This window comes from Diadema antillarum, unplaced genomic scaffold, assembly GCF_040938485.1.
Source record: "Diadema antillarum isolate AM-2024a unplaced genomic scaffold, OU_Dant_1.0 seq00000532_RagTag, whole genome shotgun sequence".
In the NCBI taxonomy this organism is placed as follows: Eukaryota; Metazoa; Echinodermata; class Echinoidea; order Diadematoida; family Diadematidae; genus Diadema; species Diadema antillarum.
The window spans coordinates 1,085,852-1,100,883 of NW_027271483.1; the positions used below are offsets into that span (position 1 = coordinate 1,085,852).

Here is a 15,032-nt window from a genome sequence, read left to right on the forward strand (position 1 = left end):
TATTTACCCTAGAGTTTGTTCTTCGTGTCCCACATACCAAACGTGTGTGGCCATAAGGCCAGCCTCTAGACCAAGCTGGTAATGTGCACCATGGTATAATGGAAGCACCATGGATGAAGCAGTAGACACGGTGCTGGCTTCAGAAATGGAAGGTCATGGGTTCAAACCCCCTGTGATGTATACATTCACGGTCATGATTGTAAATCCAAGTCCCAACTTACCTGGGTAGTGTATTTATTTTCCATCATTAAAAGATATACAAACAAAGATATATTCCATAAAGATAGACCTTCAACAGAAAGATGACTGTACTCAGTGCTGCTTTTGTAACAGCGCTGTTTTACAGAGGGGTCAAATATATAAGGGAAAAGCATACAAACAAATATCTTTAAGACATTATTTGGTAATTATGATGGCAGAACACTAGGAAGATCAGCGATAAATTTGAAGAGGTCACACTTGATTTTGATAAATTAATATCAAGCCAAGATCTGCCATGTCTTTCAGTCAGTATGTCTACCAGTATGTCCTTGTCTCATCCTCACGTTACAGGTAACCCTGACAACCGTCGGTTACGGAGACAAGACACCAGACTCCTGGTCAGGGAAACTTGCTGCCGCTGTCTTCGCCATCATTGGCATTTCTTTCTTTGCCCTTCCTGCAGTAAGTTTCTTTTATCTATTTTTTTTTTTCAATCTAGAGAGAAGCATAACCAGTGGCAGCTAGGATTAACACTCATGCATAAAATGTTGTATAAAGCGGTGGCAGATCCAGAGGGGGGTGCACCGGGCACACGCCCCCTCTTTATTTTTTGTTAAAACAAAAGAAATAAAGAGAAAAAATGGGGGTGCATGTGCCCCCTTTAATTTTGTAAAGGTGCTTTCCCTTTATGGAATTCCTGGATCTATCCCTGAGTAAAGCACCATTAGTTTTAGAAGAAACTTTCAATTTTTGTAAATTAGGTATAGCTCAGACTGCAAAGAAGTAGGTGTGATGTCATCACATTGTTGATGATATTTGCAGCATATTTCTTTCCCCTCACCCTATACACTAGTCAATTAGAAGCCTCTGGTTTCTGTATTGAAGCCCTTTTCTGCCCCATGTGACACTTAAAAGTCAATCATTCGGAGGGAACTTACTTTAGATCAGATACGGCTATGTATGATAAACCTGTAATTTGTGCATGCTGTATGTTGTCAACATTTTTGGGAACCTGACACTGAAACAGGATTTTTAGACGAACATTTCTAAAATGTAAGCTACATTAGTCAGTCTTGCACAGGGTTTTGTGTGATTTTATTCATTTTGCCTCACTCACTGTTTTTCTTATTTCAATTTCACATTTTGAATGAATTTGAACAAGAAATCATTCTAATACACAGTAATTATGAAGGTACATTTGAAAGTGGAAAGAAAAAAAAACAAAATGCACAACCTATATTGGAATATGTGATAAAATTATTGTGTTATTGGAAAAGAGAGGCCCATGAAAAAGACAAGCTTTATAGAGATGTAGTTTGAGGTATTTTCTGAGGTACCATCTTATAGCTCCACATGCATCTATCTATCCAACGGAGCCAGCGATGCACGAGAGACACTGTGGGTTAGTGGATATAAGACCGCATATTCTCCATTATGAGGTACATGGTTCAAGTCCCTCGACATGTGGCAGTTCTGTCCTGGGGCAAGACACTTTCTTCTCATTGCTTATATGTAAGCCATCAGAGGAGACTTTCACTGTTAGTCCTGTAGTATGGCATAGAATGATGGCGGGAATACACTGTAAAAGCAGAGAGCAGCATGATAACAATAACAACAAAAACTAGGACATGTGTACAATTATCCACAATGTTGACCTTTCACCCCCTAGGGTATCCTTGGTTCCGGTTTTGCTCTGCAAGTCCAGCAGCAGCAACGCCAGAAGCACTTTGCCCGCAGGCGCCATCCTGCTGCACAACTGATACAGGTGAGTTATAAATGGTAACCCTTGACCTCCAGACGACCTCATCTAACATTTGCTCAAATAATTTTTCTTCACATTCTATTGCTCCATTGTGATTGCAAACAATACTGTAAAAGTGGAAATTTTCGCGGTGTTGAAATTTTCGAGCAACCAGAAGTTAGTGCGAAAATAAAAGCACGCCAATATTTGTGCATGCCATATAATCCAGTAGGTAATGTCCTGATTCCGCAGAATTAAAAATATGCGAAATCCATCTCAACCAGTGAAGCACGAAAAATTGCTCGCACGACAATATCCACTTTTACGGTAGATCAATTTGTGTGGTTGCACATTTTTAATAGTGACTATTTATGAAGGATTTTGATATTGGATATAGACCTATACACCTACAGCAATTTCCCAGACCATTTGTGTGTTCATTGCATCTGGCAATCCCTTGTCAAGCATTTATATCAACATTTGTATAATTCTCTCTAATAAAACCTTCTGATTGAATACAAGTACATGTAAGACACACTCATACAGGTAAGAAAAAATCAGCAATCCCACATGAATACTGTTATGGTACAGTAGTTGTTGTGAAGATTTCATAATTGCTGTTTATTATGATGCTGTGTAAGTTTCGGGACAAAGTGCTCATGAGGATCAGGGTATACTAAGGTGTTCAGTTCCAAATCAATTTCTTTCTCTCGCTCTTTCTGTCTATCACACACACACACACACACTCTTGATGTGAATTTTTTTCATGATCCAACAAAACGTTCTCTATCTCCTCCTAAAATAGTGTCTGTGGCGATGCTATGCAGCCGATCCGAACTCAAGCTCAACGGCGACGTGGAAACCTCATATCAAACCTGTACACAGTCCTACCACAGGAAGGTACATAGGGATCATTGACGGAGATCACGACCCTATCCTCTCTCAAAGGGGGCAGGATCGATGACGTCAAGTGTGCCACAAAGTGTGGAATATTTCAGTGTTGATTATTTAGTAAATTTTGTACTTGTCATTGGAATTGTATGACAATGCTAATTTGGAAATGTTTGGGTGTAATATCAAAATATGTGCAAGAAATATTCATTTCCTTCAGATTATATGCATATTCCTTTTCTAGTATTCTTTAAAGCAGGGCCGGTGCAACTGGAGGGGCAGGGGGCTGCCCCCCCCCCCCATTTTTTTTTTGCATAATGCACATAGGAACATATAGGTTCCGACCATTTTGCCCCCCCCCCCCCACTTTTGAAAACGCAGTAAACCAAATTACTGTTTCACATGAAACCTATTAAACAACAATAAGCAGTACAGCATTTATATACACAAGCATGGTGTTTTAGCAAACTCAAGCTGATATCAGTGTAGTTTCAATATAGGGTACTGGAAGTGATGATGTCACAGTCTTTTATTTTACAGCTTAGTGCTGGTTCAAAAAAAAAAAAAACCTATCCTGACTCAATACTTCGGGCAGTAGGTTGGAACCAGGTACAAGCGTAGATTACAACTATTTTTTCTTCACAGATATTTGGACAATGTGAGGTTGTTTAGAACCAGTTCCCATAGTGATGAATGGCTATGATGTCATACTTTAGCACTCCATGCTGTAAATGAGAGACTATTAACATGTCAACTGATATTCCTCCTTCCCCTTCCATCACTACCTCCGCCGCTATGAATCCCGAACCGTAGTTTCAGGTCAAACAACTTCATCTCGCGGCTGTCCATGAAGCGCAGTAACAACGCCAACAGTCCCATGATGCACCGCACCAGCGAGCGGCTGAAGAAGAGCTCCGAGCGCGACATCGACGATCCGGACCATGACGAGAAGAAGACGATGCTAAGCGTGCGGCTGAGCAACGGGAGCCACACGGGTACCTTTGGTGAGCAGGACTCAATGCGGTCCACTCGCAGTTTCCGCCACTCTCATCATCACCATCATGGCAAAGGTGCTAACACTTTCCCTCATCTTCTGTCATCATTTCATCTTCCATTCTCAAATCTGCATCAGCATGTATGACCCCCTCCTTTTTTGTGGAGGAGGAGGGAGGGAGGGAGGGGAGGGGGTCTTGTACAGTAGTTCGAAAGGGACTGTACAGTACTGGGTGAGGTGAGGATTCAGGTTTATAACATTCCTAAGTGAGGTAATGAGAAACCTACTATGAAATATATGAAAGAGCATGTAATTTTAAGAAGGATTCAATGTTTATTTGATGAAAATTGGTTTTCAAATGGCTGAGATATCAAAAAAAAAAGTGATAATGATAAAAGGCGACAGGCCATAACTTTTATTAGGATCTCTTTGTTTCACCTTGTCTTTGGATATCTCAGCCATTTCAAAACCGATTTTCATCAAATAGACTTTTGATTCCCCGTAGAATTGCATGCTCTTAATGAGGCTATTTTGGAGGGGATGGGGGTAAACCTTAGTTTTGTGGTTGTGGTTGTGTTTGTGCGGAAACTTTGGCGTCCAAACAAACAAAGAGAGAAATCATGTGTATAAGAAAAAACCAGAAGTTAACCCTTTCTTTGTCTTTGAGACAAATGTGTACAAATTCCACACACATACCTTTGGACAGGAGATTAGTGTAGCATGCAAGGGTTAAAGACATCAACTGCATACAAAGGCTTTGTATTTGGTGACTCCATGTGTGGGACTACATTTCCTACCACATGGTATATTTCCACTTATATGGATTGCAGAGGGCTGCGGGTATTATATCCAATAGTGGCTTGCGATCTCATTAGTGTGTTTGATTGATACCGATCGAGGGTTGAAATTTTGAAATGCTGTATTTGAAGTGGGCACATCAGGTTCTCACACCTATGCTCGTTGTAGGTGACTTTAATGATGTGTGCAAAGTGCATCCATGGTAATGAATCACTACTTTCTTTCACTTGTTGCTGGAGAAGTGAAAGTTGGCTGTTGCTTGTTTCTATTTTTCCTAGTAAACCCTGATGGTTAATTAGCATGCGACCACCTTTGATACAGAGAGAAGATAAACAGTGATGTGCTCGTTGGCAGGTGCATTGATGCCGCATCCCTTTGCTAGAGAATGCAGGATGAAAGCATGGTTATGTCCCTTCCTTCGGATCCTTTCCTTCGTGGATCATCCTTTCTCCTCCCAGAAACCCAATTTGATTTGTAGTCATGGTGCCCCCTGGATCTATATATGCAAATTGATATGATCCATCACCCACAAACCCTGACAAACAGTCATCAAACTACAACTGTCTGATTCTGGAATTTTGTCAATATTTTTCTTACTTTAATCATCAGATACCATCGATGATTGTCTGAATTTAATTCCAAAAAGTACCGCGTGAACAATGGAAAATTTACACATCACATTAATGTCAGTACAATTTTAACAATAGGTTTAGAGTTTAGATGTAGTCATGTAAGAGTATGCAGGCATGTCAACTAAATTGGTTGTCAATTCAAACATGGTTAAGTTGATTCTTATATACCAAAACGTTTACATTTTAAAATGATCCTAGAATAGTAAGATTCAGTGAAGAGACACCTAAGTTGTCAAACTTTTAAATTCAGGACAAATATTCATTTTATAAGCCAAATGATTTGACTTTGCAGTGTGTTCAACTTCAGTGTCTTCAGCTAGATCAGGGTATGGTGGTAGTGATGATGGAGTCACAAGTGCTCTGAATACCCTGTGCGAGAGACCTTAATGTGGGTCAGTCCTTATTGTGATGCATTAACTCCCTCAGTTTCACCGTCTGATAAAACTTCCATGGCCACTGTGCACGATCGATGGTCCCATCTTTGGCCTTGGTAGGGTTAAGAGAATGGATGACACCAAGTGGTGTTTGCTTACTTCAGATATCCCTTTATCAATTAAATCCTCTGCCTTAAAATACAGGAACCAGGTGTATATGTGTCATGCCTTGACTCGACATGGGGGGGTCACAGTATATGGGAGTCAGAAGGTTAATGAAAGGATGTTCATTCTAATGATGCTAGAACAACCTGCAAGTAATTTGAGATCCACCTTCGTTGAGATGATATAAGATCTACAATCATAGCTTACGTATCTGTGGACAGAGGAGTTCAGTAAACACAGTGAGCAAGTTGATGGAAGGAAATTTTGGAGCAGTACCACAAAGTGATGTGTTTCATTACCTTTACACCTCATTTCATTTGAAATAGCTGTGGGCATGTACATTCTAGTGCAAATTCAATTGCAATTGGCAATGATAATAGCACATGAAGCTGGTGAATTCAAAGATAATTCTTTACCAGACTATTTCTTGAAACCAATGTTGGTCTAAAGTGCCAGAAATTATAACAGTCTCTGGAGATTTCCTTTTAAAGAGTGATGCAAAGAGCTAGGGGGGTTGTCATTGCCCTGAAATGAAAGTAATAATTTGAAATGCGTGTTAAAATCGAGAGAGCTGTTTTCTACATTGGTGCAGATTTGATTTTTCCACTCCTGAGTCATCAGTACATTCGTCATGTGATGGTAACATCTTTACATCAAGTCAGTCTTTTCCATCGAGCTATTTCTTCTCTATCTATACCAATCATTTATTCCACTGGTCATCAAATGGCATACTAACAGCTTAACATACAGAAACTATAAATGCATAAATTGCATGTTCTTTTCTATCTGAAATGTGACTCCTTTTCAGTGCATGTACATGCATGAAACTTATTTCACATGATACATACTAATTCTTTGATGTAAGGAGGGTAATGGGTCAAAGGTCATTATGTTCCTTGAAGTTATCTGTATGATAGTGTTACATCCATGTATATAAGTAACAGCCGGTTCAAGTTGTATACACAAGCTCTCTTGGTTGATCCCTTGGACAAATTTCATATACCAATAGCTGCTGAAGTGTCTTCCACTGTATATGCCATATATTTCATAGGGTGTAATATTTTGAGAATTAAGAATTGAAAGACATTTTGCAAGTGGTTTAATCTGCAACCGAGAACCACATTCAAAGATTGAATGAGGAATATCATCACTTTTCAAGGGGGAAAAAATAGCAATTTATGACCTTTGCTATGATTATACTGTGCATTTGAATTGTGGGAGTCGATATTTTTTGTTAGTTGCTAACTCCACATACGAGTGAGTATTGGTGAAATCTGGAAAAATCAAAACACTGTGAAATATACCGCATATACAGTAATTAGAAGACTAGTGCTCATTCCTAACCTAAACATCTCTTCACATCAAATGTCTTTAAATCAAGTCTCTCTTTTGAATGGATGCAGTCCTAGTAAAGTGATATGATTGGATATGCATGCTCATATTGGCAGTGGATCTCAGTGCACGTATGACCTCGTAGTATATTATAGAGGATATATGATTGCATGTATATGGCACTTGTTTTTATCTCAGTAGTGTATATCCAGATATGGCAGGTCTTTACAGTTGATCCATCAAAATTTGTGCATGAATTTTGTACATCTGTATAGTTGATTAATGTTTTTGGTCTTATCACTTCTCTCCATTTTCTTTGTGCATCATGTGAAAGCTGAAACCATTGCAAATTGCAAATCAAAATTAATTTAATAACTTCTGTATTAGCATATTGACCTCTTTGACCCCACAAAATATCTCCAAAATGAAAACAAAAATTTCTCCTTTGATTTTGCAAGTAGTCCATCTAATATGGCTTGGTGGTGGTGTTTTGTTAACCCTGTTATCGTAATTGCTGTCCCAAAACAGCCACATAAGAGGGTATAACAATCTGCATTGTTTTTGCAAGAAGGTTTGTGATGTGCTCCTGGATATTTGCAATATCTTGATGCAAAGACTTTGGCACAATAGTACTGAATGTTTGCATGCTACAAACTAGCAAGCATGCATGAGTTCTGCACTAAGCATGGGTGAAAGATGGAATGCATATAGGCCCTATGGGAAATTATTCCCCTTAAAATTGCATGTTTTGAAAAGGAGAATTCTGGGGAACATTTTGCTGTGTCTCAGTTGATACAACTTTTAAAAAATGGTAACTTGTAATATAAGAAGTTTGGAAACCAAAGCATCAGCCATTTTGTCTCAATCTTTTTAGCCAGGCATTGACTATAGGACTCTTTTTGTAGTGTCCATGGTTGTCACTGACAAAATGAGATTTTGTGGATGAAAAAAAAAACAGTTTCTTCAATCTCTTTTTCATATTCTACAGCTGTATTTGCAGTTATAGTACCCATTTGTGATTCTCCGTGTTTGTAATAGGCTGACACTGTTAATGCCATTGTATTCTGTATCCATTTTTGGACACTACAACTTTTTCTTGTGTGTTCCTTGTATGTCTCCCTCTTGTGGTGATGGTTAGATAACTGGGGAGTATCATATTATGAGATTGGCTTCATTATTTCTATGCCTCATTCTCTGAACAAACTTATCCCCTTCTTCTACAAGTGGTTAGAAACATTCCTACAACTGTTGTGTGTGATTTGTGCATTTACAAGTTGTTTCTTTTTCCGATATATTCATGTTAGGTATGGATTAAATGTGAGTACCTGTTTTGGTGGAGGTATATGTAATGAGGACAAATCATTGGATTGAAAAAATGGGATCCCATTGCTACTAAGCCACGAGTTTCTTTGGTTTGATTTCTTGTTGTGAGGCTTATCTCCTTAAAATGCAATTAAATCACAGCAGTGCCTAATATAGTGTCATGAACTGCCTTGCATATTTCATGGGAAGCAGAAGATTCCATGGGTAAAGAATGATAAGTGTGCGTTATGATCAAATATCAAGTTTCCTTTTCAGTTTAAATTTCATTGTAATATACATTTAACATGTCTGAAAGATTAATCAAACTATTCATGTTACCACTTGTAGCCTTCATAGATATTATTTCGGATTTTTTTTTTTTTTTGGCTATTAGAGTTCTGTCATGTATTATTGCTAGCTCCCCAAGTAGCTTATTATAATGAGACTTACACTTGCAGTAGACTGGTTGTAGAGAGAAATTCTACCAGAAAAACTGTAAAGAGCCGCTCTCAAAGTTTGTAAATTGTTAACATTGTTTTAGGTGTGTAGCTGGTAATGCAAAAGGGTCTTTGATGTCGCTTTTCTTATTTATTCCGACGTATGTTTGATTATTATTGTAGATGAGGTCGAGGAACCGGTTCGCGTCACCAAACTCACCGAGGCTCACAAGAATGCGATTAGGGCCGTGCGCAAGATCAAATACTTTGTGGCGCGGCGGAAATTCAAAGAGGCATTCCGGCCATACGATGTGAAGGACGTCATTGAGCAATATTCGTCGGGCCACGCGGACATGCTTGCCCGAATCAAGAATCTTCAGTCGAGGTGAGGAGATGAAAGAGACAAAATTAAAGCAATCTTTTTAAATGTATTCCAGTAAAATTGTTCTGAGCATTCTGCGTCCTTCTGAATCATGTCATGCTAAAGTCACTGCTCGACAGTTTGTTTAGTTTGGTAACCTGAGTGCTCCTCAAAATAATTGCTAGATGCTCCATAAGGACTGAAAAGTCTGCAAACAATTTGACTGTACAGAATGATTAAAATAAGTTGTTAAGTCAATAATTTAATACCATGGTGACATTTATTCCTGGCTATACTTGATTATGACAGCATGATTTTTCACAAATTTTTTCATACTTCAGTGTTTTTTTTTCTCTTCTGCTTGACCATCACCTTTCATCATATTTGAATTATCATGCGCACTCTCAAAAAGAATAAAAGAAAGGAAAAGATTACGGAAATTTGGCTCTAGCTGTGTCATAAAGTGAGCATAAGAAAGTTGAATGAATTAAAGAGGGTAATTTCCCTAGGTAGTGCTATTGTCTTTCATTCATCTGCAGATGAAATATCAAGAATCTATCCTAATTACCATGATTAGAAATGTTGGAATTAGTCAGCAACTCTTTTCAGCCATAGAACATATGCAGTATATGTTTCTATATATACCAAACATAATATATGCAGTATATGTTCCATCTCCCTGCTTTGAGCTTTTGTTGAGTGCATCAAAACAATTGTGTATGATAGTTCACACTGTAAATGCTCTGAGTATATCTTGTAGTCTACAACTTGTGATACTAGAAGTGAAACATGCTCACAAAGCTCACCTAGAATGGTGAATGGTATAAATAATCACTTTATGCTTTAAGTATTATACATGTAACACTCTCTGTCAAAATTGAGATGCTGCAAGTTCAAAGATAAATGAGTATCACACTGTTTCATTCAAGTATTGGCAGCTGTCCATCATGTTTGAGTCATTTTTCCATTATGTATGATGTCTGCACATGCAGGTTAGACCAGATCCTGGGCAAATCAGGCTTAGAGAGGCGGAAAGGTCGCGGCGCCGGCGACCTGGAACTTTTTGACCCCAATATCAGTTTGCTGTCCAGGGTGGTGAAGGTGGAGCGGCGAGTGACTCTCATTGACCGCAAGCTGGACATGCTGATTGAGCTGTACCGGGACGAGAGGCATGCCAAGACCGCGTCAGAGGGGGGTAAGGAAGAGGAGGACCACTCTCAGGAGTCCGACCCAGCCCCGAGGGGGTTCATGAGACGTCGAGGGTGGGGCTCATACCACCAGCGGCCCCGAGAACCTCCACCCCCGCGGGCGGAGTCGTCGGACACCTCGTCGGCGACGTCGCCGGCCGACCCCACGTCCACATCGCCGACCGCCATCCAGAAGCTGTCGTCGTCGTCGTCGCAGCCGAGTCTGGTCGAGGACGACAAGCAGGCGCTCGGGATAAAGACGTCGCACTCGCAGAGCGACATCCAGGGCAGCGACGCGGGCTCCGTCCACTCCCACGACCGCATGAGTGACTCGACCCTGCGGGCGGAGGGGAGCCCGCAGTCCAGCGAGCGGGACCTCGAGAGCGACGTGTGCAACCCGGCAACCAGCGACCAAGACATTCCAATACCCAGCATGCCTCCACGATCGCCTGATACTGTCTCGTACAGTAGCAGTCGTCTCTCGAGCGCCGGAAGCTCTTCGGCGCTAGACAGCGAGACAAGAATCTAAGTTTATTGGGAGGATATCTTTCTCCCTTCTTTTTTTCCTCACATATGTTTGCGGGTTTTGAGCAGAGGGTGTTCATGTAGTGTGAATGGGTATGAGTCAATCATATTGTCAGAGAATATGCATAAATGAGGCTGCAAGTGTATCTAAATGTGCGTGCATTTATTGATGTATGTATGTATGTATGAGTGAATGCATGTCAAAAGGACTGTACATTAATCCCTGTGGTACAGGATTAATACACATAACTGAAACCCTATGTGCCCCACCCGAGGAGGACTATGCCTGTATTGCAAAGGGGGATTATATCTTAGCCCTGGCATGCGAAGCACCAACAATTTGCAGCTTACAATACGTACAGTTACCATGGCAACATACGGGCGGCAACCAGGTCAAGTGCAATCGTGTGATTATGGTGGCTATATTAGCTGCCACTGTTAAAACTTCCAGTGATTTTGTGTCTCGTGGAGAAAAGCGCCCAAACTTGGTGTGTGTGTGTGTGTGTGTGTGTGTGTGTGTGTGTGTGTGTGTGTGTGTGTGTGTGAAACACTGTGGCATTAAGTAAATAAAAATTGGTGAGAACAAAAGAGCAATCCTCCTTTTGGAATCTGCATTTCACTACAAGTATGAGTGCCAGAATTGAACATGCTCTCCTTGTATGGGGAATCAATGCCGTCTGATCATTGTATGTTCATTTCTGACTCACTGTTTCATTTTTTCTTTTAGAATATGGCAGTATTATCCTAATATCAAAAGATTATCACAAGGTTGGCAAGGATTAAAATCTTATGGGTATTGCAATATTTTGCTGGTAACATATCTAATCCTGTCGGGCAGTTTGACTTATATTGTGTGGTGTTTTTTTCATCATTGAATACATCAATTTACAGTATAAAATGTAATGGACAAGCAAATGCTGTACCCAATGTATAATAAGCGGCAATTACATTGTATAAAGGGGGCCAAAAGATGTAGCAAGTATTCATACAAAATATTCTAATCTTCGATATGTTATGACATAAATGATTTTGATCTTACTAGTAGTAATATCCTGGTAGAAGCGTGCACTTTATTACCAGTTTATTCCGTGTTTTCTTCACATATTTTTTTTTCTGCATAATTATGTTATAGTATGTGCAATTCTATAGAACTGATTACTCAAAACCGTTTCTTCTTAAATGTTTAACATCTTTGTAATTAAAAATGGTAAAACTTCTTAAAATTGCATTCCTTTTGCAAGCTCTTTCAGCATCTAGCAAATTTAGACAGTTAATGGCCAGGACTAATGACAGAAATCTATGCAGAACTGCATCCCCACATGCATATTTAGCAAACCTATCAGCACAAACTTACAAGCTGCAGTCACACTGGCAGCACTTCGCGATGTTTAAGTTCTCGAAGTTTAGCCATTGTAACCACAAACTTTCCAAACACCTCTAGCAAAGCTTCTCATGAAACTTCCCTCTAAAAGTAGGGAAATTTCCCCAAACCAGCCCACAAATCTTGATGAAATTTGTGCAGTCTGGATGTATGCAACTGAAATTTCGTGAAGTTTGTCACATGACAAGCCTGTTTGCGAAGCACGCGCTCATTTGAATGTACATTTGTGCATTCTTTACATAACAATCATTAACTATCAGATGGCATGTGCTTTCCTCTTAGTTGTACATGGGCACCAGAGACCCTTACTTCAGGAACTGAACCTCTGAGAAGTTTTAACTGCTAGTGTGAACGGATGAGCAAACTTCGCAAAGCGTAACATTCTCAAAGTTAAGCTTCTGGAAGTTTTACCAGTGTGACTGTGGCTATACGAAAGCTGTAGTTGCGTTCTCACAATAAGCATACACTGCCTCTATAGCAGGCCACATACAAGAAGTCAACGTTTGGTTTAATTTGATTCAATTGAGTTCATTCACCTGCTTTTTGAAGCTCTCTCCTTTTTCCTCTGAATGCTCCAGGCATCTTTCAAGCAGTCACAGATTATGCAAGTTTAGGGAAACAAACAAATTAACAAATAGATAAACCATTAAACAAACTACACTTACACACTAAAGCACAAATTATTCCAAACTGCCACCATTTGTCCATCTGAAATAAGAAAACATGAGCAATACTACAGAATAGTATTTTAATTCCTGCACTGCATCCATATGATATTGTCTATTGCTATCACCTCCTGCTGAATGTTGTACTTGGGGAATGGATGGTTGTATTTTTGTTTCTTGGAATATATTCCTCAAAAACAAGAGCATCTCCAGTATATGTAATGAATTAATTGAAGTATGGTGTTCCATGTCTTACAACTGTCCATCTCTTCTGCTTACTTGTGATGTAAAGTATTGTGGTATTGTGTTTGCGCTGTGAAGCATGACTCCACATCACAGGACTGTAGACCAGCCTTTAAAGGGATGGTACAGTTTTGGTTGAGATGAAGCTTAAGGTTCCAACGTTTTTTGATGACTTTTTGTGATAATGAGAAATCTCTCATGAAATGTGAAAGAGTATATGATTCTGAGAGGAAATCAAAGTTTATTTGATGAAAATTGGTTTTGAAATGGCTGAGACATTTAAAACAAAATGATCCTAATTAAAGGTGGGACCCACCTTATAGTAGGATCCTTTTGTTTGTTTGCTTTGTTTGTTTTTTGCTTTGTCAGCCATTTCAAAACCAATTTTCATCAATGATTAATATATTTTTAATTCCTCTACGAATGTATATGCTCTTTCACATTTCATAAAGTGGTTTTTAAAAGTATCTCGCATAAAGTTAAAAGCCGAATCCTCACCTCAACCAATACTATACTCTCTCTTTAACAGAAGGGGAATCATCCAGAACTTTAAGAATCTACAGCACTTTGAGGACAGTTATATTTAGTAGTAATTCTTAAGATAACTGTACTGAAATTGGCCTTTGAAGGTATTTCAAAACAAAAGCATTGCAAAAAAAAAAAGACAGATGGGAAAATGTCTGAAAGAAATATGACATGGCATTGCATTTGCAGGGTATGTGGGTACAGGTCATTTTCGGTAACATTGCAACAACAAGATAGAAGATTATTTTGATGATGTTGGTCTAGTAAAAGTTTTTGAAAGTTAAAGCCATGTATTAAAGAAAATAGTAGATGTCTGTACTATGTCATTTAACACAATTCAGTATTTGTGTTGATGCCAATTCACCAGTGTCATAAGAGTGCAACATATCATACAAATAGAAAATGGTCATAAGTGTCATGGTACAAGATTTCACATGAGGTGAAAGATAGAGGCGCTCTATTCAACGAGGTGAAGCCGAGTTGAATAGTGCACCTCATCTTTCATGGAGTGCAAATCTTGTTCCATTGCATGAGTAGAGACCATACACTATTTGTTTTATACAACACCTCAGATGTCAACAGATGTGGTCCACACAAATTCTTGAATTTAGTGCAGAAATGGCCACCATTTTTTTTTTTGTTGTTGTAAAAGGCGAATGAGCAGCGCAGTCACAAGTCAGTAGTGTGTGAAACGGACCAGTTGAAGTCCTTGACAGTAAAATGAATGACTGAAAGCACACTCGTAACTGTTGAGTGCGTGCGGCAAAGGTTGGTTTATTGTGACATCAGGGCCGTGCAATGGAAAAAAAAAAACAGTGATCATGAGTTTAACAGAGGAGTCGATGGAAATTGGTGACATACGTCAGCTGTGTGATGTCGCATTTTTACTCAAACAAACTTGCACAGCCAACAGCAGCAGTGTGCAGTGGTACTTTTAACTGCATGTCACGTGATGGATAATCGACTGATCGGATAGCTGCATTCTTTTTTAGGTGTTATAAATCTGGCTTATCACAGTAGGGTGAAATGTTAGGTGAATATTTGGATGTCCTTTCTTGAGCTGGACTCTATGTATGAGCCAGTAAGCTGGATGTGTTGAGATTCACGTGCTTGATCAGGCAAGTATTTTTAAAGCCAATGAAAGCTACTTTGTGTCTACACCTGGTCATAATACACATTCCCCACAGGGGGTTGCTGGGATGTACATGGAACTGTGCAGAATCCTAAAAAGACATTAAAAAAGAACAACAGGGAATGATTAAAGAAAGAAATAAAGGT

General features: G+C 39.3%; 1 protein-coding gene across 2 annotated transcripts in view; it reads left to right on the forward strand.

Annotated features, from left to right (window-relative positions):
- The window catches only part of LOC139734554 (potassium voltage-gated channel subfamily KQT member 1-like), a 75,962-nt gene extending 61,747 nt beyond the window's left edge, over positions 1 to 14,215 (forward strand). The window contains exons 6-11 of one of the 2 annotated variants that reach the window (XM_071645328.1): positions 553 to 663; positions 1,871 to 1,966; positions 2,748 to 2,842; positions 3,647 to 3,903; positions 9,051 to 9,252; positions 10,221 to 14,215. In XM_071645328.1, the coding sequence (XP_071501429.1) occupies positions 553 to 663; positions 1,871 to 1,966; positions 2,748 to 2,842; positions 3,647 to 3,903; positions 9,051 to 9,252; positions 10,221 to 10,944 (1,485 nt within the window). In that variant the 3' untranslated portion in view covers positions 10,945 to 14,215. The remainder of the gene's footprint in view (positions 1 to 552; positions 664 to 1,870; positions 1,967 to 2,747; positions 2,843 to 3,646; positions 3,904 to 9,050; positions 9,253 to 10,220) is intronic. The other variant, XM_071645329.1, reaches the window with a different exon arrangement.
- Positions 14,216 to 15,032: the final 817 nt, after the last annotated feature.